This window comes from Anolis carolinensis, chromosome 1 (assembly GCF_035594765.1).
Source record: "Anolis carolinensis isolate JA03-04 chromosome 1, rAnoCar3.1.pri, whole genome shotgun sequence".
NCBI classification, from domain to species: Eukaryota; Metazoa; Chordata; class Lepidosauria; order Squamata; family Dactyloidae; genus Anolis; species Anolis carolinensis.
The window spans coordinates 263,151,331-263,160,887 of NC_085841.1; the positions used below are offsets into that span (position 1 = coordinate 263,151,331).

The window sequence follows — 9,557 nt, forward strand, 5'->3', positions numbered from 1 at the left end:
GAAATGGCAAAAAAAACCAAAGTAACCCTTTATATTAAAGTTTTAAATTGCCTTTAATACTTTACACACACAAAAACCCCACATGAAAAAAAATGTTTATTTTGTATTCTAATAATTCCAATGCTAATTTGTTCTCTAATAATTACTATGTTATGCATGGCCTTATAACTTTGCTTACATTGACTGAACTATTATTTTTTCTAGACTGCTTTTGTAAACCACTTAGTTGTAAAACAGACTTTTTTTTAAAAAGAAGAAGATAATAAATACATTTTTGTCACTCAGGATCACCCAAAATGCTATTAAATTATATGTCAAATATGACTCAAAACAAAGAAGGCCAAGGGCAGATTTATGTCTGTGATGTGGAAAATTTAACCAATCTAAAAGGTGAATAAAGGCCACAATCACACAAATCTCAGCACAACAGAATCTTTTTGAAAGAGCTATATATGTGAAATCTATTGCTTAGACATACTACACCCACCTACCCCTGTTAAGCTGTATTCTTGAAATACCCAGGATTTGTCCTCATTCGTAGCACAGCATAAGGCAGCAACTCCATGTCCAACAGCACAAATGGGTTCTACAAAAAGAAATGACTTTACCTAAAATCTGTGTGTTGACATGAGGAAAAAAAATCAGCAGGTTTTATTTCAAGACATGTAGTTATGTTAAATAATATATTCTTTCCTAACTAAGTGATCAGTAAAACACCTGCAATATAGTTGAGGTGCAGGAACACTAAGGATAAACTGAATAAAACCAACTGAGACCAGACAAACAGCAAAAATCACTTTAAAGAAAAGGCTTTGTAAAAAGCTGTCAGAAGGAACAGTATTGATATATACAGCATGAATATACATAGCAGGATACATTACCCATATAAATTACCATATATACATCAAGGGCAGGTTTTGGAGTCAGAATAGCAAACTTTGATATGATCCCCTAGATAAGTTACAGATCATTCCATAGAGTGGGGAAAGCACCAATGCCATCTCAAGTGCCTGCTGTCTCTGGCAGCCATCACCATTTCCCAATACAGGTATCCAAAGAAAAAGCCAGAAGCAGCACCGCAGTGGAGACAGTAGAGGGTTGGTGCTTCTTTTAGGGCTAAGCTCTTGCCTTTTGTCACCCTACCCAGAGAGGGGAATTATCTAGATCCATTTCAGTCTGGTTTCAGGCCTGGTTATGGGACAGAAACAGCCTTGGTCACCTCGGTGGATGACCTTTGCAGAGAACTCGACAGGGAGAGTGTGTCTCGGTTAGTTCTCCTGGACCTTTCAGCAGCTTCTGATACCATCGCATGATATCTTTCTGAGTCACATTTCTGGGATGGGGCTTGAAGGGACTGTTCTTCAGTGGATCCGTTCCTTCCTGGAGGAACAGCCTCAGAAGGTGGTACTGGGGGACTCCTGTTCCACTCCTTGGCCACTGGCCTGTAGGGTCCCTCAGGGCTCAGTGTTTGTGCCCCATGCTGTCCAACATATACAAGAAACTTCTGGGAGAGGTCATTTGGAGTGTGGTGCCATCTATACACAGATGACACCCAACTTTCTCACTCCTTTCCACCTAATTTCAAGGAATCGGTTCCTGTGCTAAACAGCTGTAATGGACTGGATGAGGGAAAACAAATTGGAGCTTAATCCAGACAAGACAGAGATGCTCCAGGTCAGTCGAAAGGCACATTTGGGAATAGGGATTCAGCCTGTGTTAGATGGGGGTGACACTCCCACTGAAAATGCAGGTTTGCTGTTTGGGAGTCCTCTTTGGTTTGGCTCTGAACCTGGAGGCCAGGTAGCAGCAACAATCAGGAGTGCTTTTGCACATTTAAAGATAGTGCACCAACTGCACCCATTCCTAGAGAAGTCAGATCTGGCCATGGTGGTACATGCCTTGGTTACATCTCGGTTGGGACTACTGTAATACACTCAACATGTGGCTGTCTTTGAAAAGTGCTCAAAAACTTCAGTTGGTCCAAAAAGCAGTAGCCTGACTTCTAACTATGGCTGGCTACAGGGAGCGTACAACTCCTCTGTTGCAACAGCTCTACTGGCTGCCAACACGTTTCCGGGCACATTTCAAAGTGCTGGTTTTGACCTATAGAGCCCTATATGGCTTGGGTCCAGATTATTTGAAGGACCGCATCTCTTTCTATGAGCCTGTTAAGTAAGGTAAAGGTTTCCCCTGACGTTAAGTCCAGTCATGTCTGACTCTGGGGGTTGGTGCTCTTCTCCATTTCCAAGCCGAAGAGCTGGCGTTGTCCGTAGACACCTCAAAGGTCATGGCATGACTGCATGGAGTGTCGTTACATTCCCGCCGGAGCGGTACCTATTGATCTACTCACACTGGCATGTTTTCCAACTGCTAGGTTGGCAGAAGCTGGAGCTAACAGCGGGCGCTTACTCCGCTCCCGGGATTTGAACCTGCAATCTTTCGGTCTGCAAGTTCAGCAGCTCAGTGCTGTAACACACTTCGCCACCGGGGCTCCCATGAGCCTGTTAGGACTCTACAATTATCTGGGGAGGGGCTTCTCTTGGTCCCACCACCTGCTCAAGTGCGTTAGGTGGGAACAAGGGAGAGGGCCTTTTCCGTGGCTGTTCCCAGACTTTGGAGCTCCTTCCCAAGAGAGACTAGGATGGCCTTTCGCAAGCAGATTAAAGACATTTATTTGACATCAGGCATTTGGGGAGGGGGAGGGGCACACTGCTGGGGAGGTTGTGTGTGGGGACAGGGTTTGGAGGATATTTTGTTTTAAGTGTAATTTTATTGTATTTTGTATCTGTGATATTTAGTTGTTTTTCAATTGCTTGTTAACTTTTGTATTTGCTATGTTTTTAAATTTATTGGGTTATGTTATGTTATTGTAAGCTGCCTCGAGTCACCACGGGGAGAAAGGTGGGGTAGAAATGTAATGTAATGAAATAAATAAATGACCCATGGATAAATCAACACAGGCATTTTGGGTTGATCTTTTGACTAAGTTTTTAGATTTATAAATGAGTCTATAAGGTAGCTATGCCACTGCATAAATTATCAAACTGGAAATCAACAACATACTGTCTCTAAAGGTTTTCAAACTAATCAAAAATACAGATGTATTAGTCATAAAATCATTTTGCATGCAAACATAACTCCCTAGAGAAGTTTACCTACTGTTCTCAGAGCTGAAATGCTGTAGTATTCTAGCCAAGTAGCCACTGTTTGCCAGATCTGTCATAGCACCAGGGCAGTCAGGAATTAATAAAGCATGGTATCTGGCACCTACACAGGAAGCAGAAGCACAGCACAGATATTCTTTCTATGACACATTCAAGCTGTTTATTTCAGGATTTGTTCACAGCTCATTAATTGCAAAAGGCAGGCAGGAATGCCTCAAAGGAGTAGTAGATGAGTGCTCCCTTGAAGAACTTCTCACTATCCCATCTACCCACATTGTTTTCAGTCACAGTATAATAAGGTCATAAGATATTATGGTCGTCAACCTTTTGGATTTTACATCCTACTCATCATTCTGTCAAATAACTTGGGTTCCACTATTTTAAGGGGGAAATTCCACTGTTTCTGAGAAGGGACATTTACATGTTAACCAACAGTCTATTACTATATTTAGAATTTATTCCAAATGTTAATGACAGTAAAAATTGCAGCACTACTACAGCAATACAAAAAAAGAGAAATAATAATTTCTTTAGCAGAATGAATAATCATTCCAGGAATTCACTTGCAGGACATAGAGAGAAAGGGATAACAAACTCCTAATTATTGATATGAAAATCCTGCATCCTATCCCAGAATATCTGCTTCCCACTGGTGATACACATAAAGAACCACTGCTACAAAAAAAAAAGAAAAGAAAAAAGACTGAATCATGCCTGAGCAGATAACGGTCTCTCCCAACTCTTCACTCTCTCAAACTAGGCTTCTTAGAATATGCTAACTGAGAGTGATGAAGAGTCTATAAATTTACTCATCCCCCACTATCTACATCCTTAGTCCCTGTCTCCAAACGGCTTGACTCACTTTGCCAGCTTCAACAAAAAGTTTGATTCTGAGGAAGTATAAAATAATTCAACTTTTCCCCCTCTTCCACCTATCAAGGGCACTTGATAGAAAATGCACTTGATAGAAAATAGCAAAGAAAATGCAAATTATCAGCAAACCACTACCCAAACTAAATACAGCCTCTTCGACCTGATAAGATTAAGGGAAGCCTTGGAAATACAATCCCGGAACTTCCTTCCAAAGGAGAAGGGTCACTGCTGAATTGAGCTTTGTCAATTCTCATGGCTATTTATGCCGAACTTTAATCCTACAGCAACGTTGTCTGCAAATGCAACACTTCTCCTCCCAACCATCTGAAATGAATGGTAGCCATGACACAATGAGAGAGAAGCAAAAAGGTTTTAAGAGTAACGTTTTTTTTTCTAGAAATGCTTTATCTCAAAGTGGTGATTTGTGGACCAGTGCTGATGGGCAAGCTATTGGCTTTCAGTCCAATTTAGGTTTCCAGAAAAGAAAGCAAGCAAGTGCAGCCAACAGGCACAAATATGATACTGGTCCTTGGTTCGTTAAGGGAAGAAATGCCCATCTCCCATATCAAACAGGCTAAGAAATACTGTTCTAGAAGAGAACACACGGATACCTATCCTACTAAAATGAATGGCATGTGAAAGCTTGGCAAGATTGGTTTTGGTAACAGGAAATATGATTCTCCCCTAAAGACAAATGATACATATGAATTACAAGTCAAAAGATGCCTCACCATCAGTTGATTCCAATTTGGCAGGATTTGCATATGGTTTCATTCGAAAGTCCTGGATCCAGCGCATGTTTGCCTCATTAACCCCAGTGAAATCAATTGACTTTCCCTAAAAGGATCATCATTCAAAGCATACCAAAGCAAATACATGCAGTAAGTCTGTGAGTCTGAAAACCAAGCTTAATATAAAAGATTGTATGTGAGCAATATTTTATATGAGAACCCATTATAAAGTATCAATCATTTTCACATTGCTTGAAGAAAAGAAAACAGATACCTGACAGGCAAAACAACTTGTCCAATGTAAGGAGTGCCAAATAATTATACACAGGAACAACACAATTTAAGCACATTCTTTTCGTATTTCCAAATAACACAGCCTAGGTTGTTTTGCTTTCTGTAAAAAGCAAACAGATCCACGACTGTATTGATGTGAGTTTTCCGGGCTGTATGGCCATGTTCCAGATCCACGATTTGCATTCCGCTGGCAAAAATGCCCCATTCACAAAAGGTGCTTCAACTCAACATTTAGAGATCTTCTCTCCCTCTGAGCAGGCCTCATTCAAAAGGTCCCTTCATCCTCAGTGCAGCATTTACAGGAGACAAGAGGGGCTGCTGTGGGGAGGAAAAGGAGGGAGCAATTCCCCTTCCAGCAGCCAAGTTGTACAGGTCTAAATATGGAAATATAGGCAGTCCCTGAGTTACAAACATTCAACTTACAAATGATTCATAGTTAAGAACGGGGGTGAGACAACAGGAAGTGAGAGAAATCTACCACTGGGAAGGAACATTCATTCCTAGAAGAGTTATCAGGGGGAAAAGGTTTCTCCACTGAAGTTTTCTCACCAATCCTTGTTTCCACAACAAGCCAATTTTTCAAAATCCAATTATCAGAGGGACAGAAGAGGAGGTGAAATCTTCTGAACAGGGACACAAACAGCAAAACAAACACCACAGGGGTGCTAACCCTTCCCTATGCTAACCAAAGCTTATATATTTAGATATTTGGCTGGAGTTGCACTTAAAAACGTACCTGTTCCAATTTACAAATAAATTCAACTTAAGAACACAACTAAAGAATCTATCTTGTTTGTACCTTGGAGATTGCCTGTTATCCACATTTGTACTGACTGTCCCTAGTTTACACAATTCTGCAAGTCTATGTGCCTGACGAGAACAGAAGAGAACAGAATAGAAGTGAGCTGTACAAAATACAAATAGGTGAATGAATTTTTTCCCCATTATCTGAAAAAAGCAGCAGGCAAGGACTAAGTGTTTCACCTAAGGCCACTAGAAAGTATTTCCAGAAGCAAAATGTGGTTTGTTCTTGAAACTTAGTTCACTTTCACACAAGATTCTTCTGAAAAGTAAGCAGGCACATCTCTTACACATCTTTAAAATGTGCATTATTAGAAAGTTCCTTTCCCCATCTTTTTAATGGCAAAAAAACCCCTTGATCTCAAAAATGAATGGTGATGAAGAACTGCATGAGGCCCCATCTACACTGCCATATTGCTGTTTAACTGTATTGAACTGCATTATACTGTATGAGTCTACACTGTCATATAATGCAGTTCAATGCAGTTAAAATGCATTATGAAACTGTATTATATGGCAGTATAAATGGGGTCTGACCCAGGGCCCAATTTTTCTCAGAGCAACTTCACAAACAAAAGAGGATCTCCAACAGGACAGGACTATTTCCTGTGAATTTTCACAAGTTTCTTCAGTATCGGTTAATACTGACTGTTGTCAAACACGGTGGCTATAAGACCTAACATTTCCACTTACCCCTGGAGTAGCAACTTGCAGGTTAAAAGCAGCACTTGCCAGTGTAAAAGACTGATTGAAGGAATCAGCAGATACGCCTAGTGAAAAACAATTAAATAATGTTTATGGGAGGGTTTTTTGAAGATCAATGTTTTTTATTCAACTAACTGATTACATCTGGCAGTTATTTTACTTCCCTAAGATGAAATATTTTCCCCATTCAATATATGGGCCCTGCATATTTTTTACTATTTGTGTTTGATGAAGAAGGCTATGAAGCTTTAAAAAAAATTGTGTAATGCATTCTGTGCTTTTCAGTTATCTTAATGAAAGTATCACCGCAATAAAGATTTTAGATCATGTTTTTGTTTTACGGCAAACACAGCTACTTGTATAGCTTTTTAAATTAACACTATCATTCTCTATACAAAGTGATTAGAAGAGATTTGCATTGTAAGTCATTTTATCACATATAAAATCAAAGTAGAGGCAAAGTAATGATTAGAACTGTGGTTCTCAACCTGTGGGTCCCCAGATGTTTTGGCCTTCAACTCCCAGAAATCCTAACAGCTGGTAAACTGGCTGGGATTTCTGGGAGTTGTAGGCCAAAACACCTGGGGATGCACAGGTTGAGAACCACTGGTATAGATAAACCCTAAAACGAGGTTTGCAACCCTGTGCTTCCACAATGCAAGGAGCGTGCACATTTCCAAATCTGAATATCTGACAATCTGAATATTCTACGGGAACTACTTCCTTTGCCTTCCAATAGTGACTGACTAGCTCAGGCATGGGCAAAGCTGGGCCCTCCAGGTGTTTTGGACTTCAACTCCCACAATTCCTAACAACCTCAGGCCCTTTCCTTTTGCTTCTCAATCGCTTATGGGCCCAGGTTTGCCCACATCTGTACTAGCTATTAGCTGTCATAAGAAGTATTCCACAACTCGAGTCCTCCAGGAGTTTTGGACTTCAACTCCCAGCAGCCTCGGCGGCCTTTGCTAATGATGTGGGATTCTGGGAAATGAAGTCCAAAACACTGGAAGGAGGGTGAGGTTTAATGTTGTGAGTCACTCCAGGTCTTGAGCCAGATGGCAGCTGTTCCCTTCCCTTCCCAAGGAGAAAGCGGCCCACCGAGCCTCACCTGCGGAGGCCGCGCTGGCCACAAGGAGACACGTTGGCTTCGCCAGCCTCTCCGACATGATGGCAGCGGAGGAACAGGAAGGCGAGGCGGCCTGCCTGGCTCGGAGGCACTGCGCATGCGCCCGCGGCCTGTGAAGGAAAAGCCCCGCCCATCTGCGTTGCCTTAGAAACGCAGCCTCAGAGTCCACATCAACTGCACTGACTGGGTTGTTTGAGTCCATACTGCCATATAATCCAGTTCAGGGACATAATCTGGATTTGGTACAGCTGTGTAGAAAAACGTCTATTTCTGTTTTACTGACTATTCTAAAGCCTTTGACTGTGTGGATCATGATAAATTGTGGCAAGTTCTTGGTGTTATGGGGATACCAAGTCATCTTGTCTGTCTCCTGAAAAACCTGTATAGCCACCAAGTAGCAACAGTCAGAACAGACCACGGAACAACAGACTGGTTCAAGATTGGGAAAGGAGTACGGCAGGGTTGTATTCTCTCACCCTCCCTATTCAACTTGTTCACAGAACACATCATGCGACATGCGGGGCTTGACGAATCCAAGGCTGGAGTTAAAATTTCTGGAAGAAACATTAACAATCTTAGGTATGCAGATGATACCACTCTGATGGCTGAAAGCGAGTAGGAGCTGAGGAGTGCAAAAGCTGGGTTGCAGTTAAACATCAAGAAAACCAAGATGATGGCGACCAGACTGATTGATAACTGGCAAATAGAGGGAGAAAACGTGGATTCAGTGGCAGGCTTTGTATTTCTAGGCGTGAAGATTACTACAGATGCAGACTGCAGCCAGGAAATTAGAAGACATTTACTTCTTGGGAGGTGAGCAATGGCCAATCTCAATAAAATTGTGAAGAGCAGAGTCATCACACTGGCAACAAAGGTCCGCATAGTTAAAGCAATGGTATTCCCTATAGTAACCTATAGATGCGAGAGCTGGACCATAAAGAAGGCTGAGTGCTAGAGGAAAATTCGGTGAGTGCCTTGGACCGCAAGAAGATCAGAGCACTCCATACTTCAGGAAATAATGCCCAACTGCTCACTGGAGGGAAGGATATTAGAGGCAAAGATGAAGAACTTTGGTCACATAATGAGAAGACAGGAAAGCTTGGAGAAGAGAATGATGCTGGGAAAAATGGGAGGAAAAAGGAAGAGGGGCCGACAAAGGGCAAGATGGATGAATGGTATCCTTGAAGCGACTGACTTGACCTTGAAAGAGCTGGGGGTGACCACGGCCGACAGGGAGCTCTGGCGTGGGTTGGTCCATGAGGTCACAAAGAGTCGGAAGCGATTGAACGAATAAACAGCAAATAAAAGGGGGGCCTTGGAGTTTAAGATGGTAAATCCTGGATTCATTTCAACATCTAATTATTGTCTATTTCCAAAACAAACCTGAGATTGTCAGGATGAAAGTCAGAAATATTGATCGCTCTTATCCTCTTTCTTCTGTACCCAAATGAGAGATGGTTTATATATTACACATCCTTCCTACACTGCTAGATAATCCAGGTTATCAAAGAAAATCCACATTATCTGATATGAACTGGATTATCTTAGTCTACACTACTATATAATCCAGTTCAAAGCAAATAATGTGGAAGGGGCTATAGTCATTGTCAAGGTTGAGCACAAACAGGATTCATAATTTCTTTATTGTAAAGATGTATATGTTTAGTACACACCCATTGTACTATGGCAATTGGTTTCATTGAGGATTGCTTGAGTTTACGCTGCTGTTTTATATTCTTATATTTTATTGAATTGTGCTTTTAACTGGATTGCTATATTTATGTTTTATTTTAATTATGTTTTTGTTTTGATGGATTGTTTTGTATTTGTGTCTATGGACATTTTGTCTCATATGTAAGCTGC

At 41.3% G+C, this 9,557-nt stretch overlaps 1 protein-coding gene across 3 annotated transcripts in view; it reads right to left on the reverse strand.

Annotated features, from left to right (window-relative positions):
* Positions 1–7,835, reverse strand: part of gatd1 (glutamine amidotransferase class 1 domain containing 1) — a 112,500-nt gene extending 104,665 nt beyond the window's left edge. For all 3 annotated transcript variants that reach the window (XM_062967594.1, XM_003214777.4, XM_008108287.3), the window contains exons 1-5: positions 7,677–7,835; positions 6,557–6,633; positions 4,769–4,874; positions 3,160–3,267; positions 492–586 (exon numbers count right to left, since the gene is read on the reverse strand). In XM_062967594.1, the coding sequence (XP_062823664.1) occupies positions 492–586; positions 3,160–3,267; positions 4,769–4,874; positions 6,557–6,633; positions 7,677–7,734 (444 nt within the window). In that variant the 5' untranslated portion in view covers positions 7,735–7,835. The remainder of the gene's footprint in view (positions 1–491; positions 587–3,159; positions 3,268–4,768; positions 4,875–6,556; positions 6,634–7,676) is intronic.
* Positions 7,836–9,557: the final 1,722 nt, after the last annotated feature.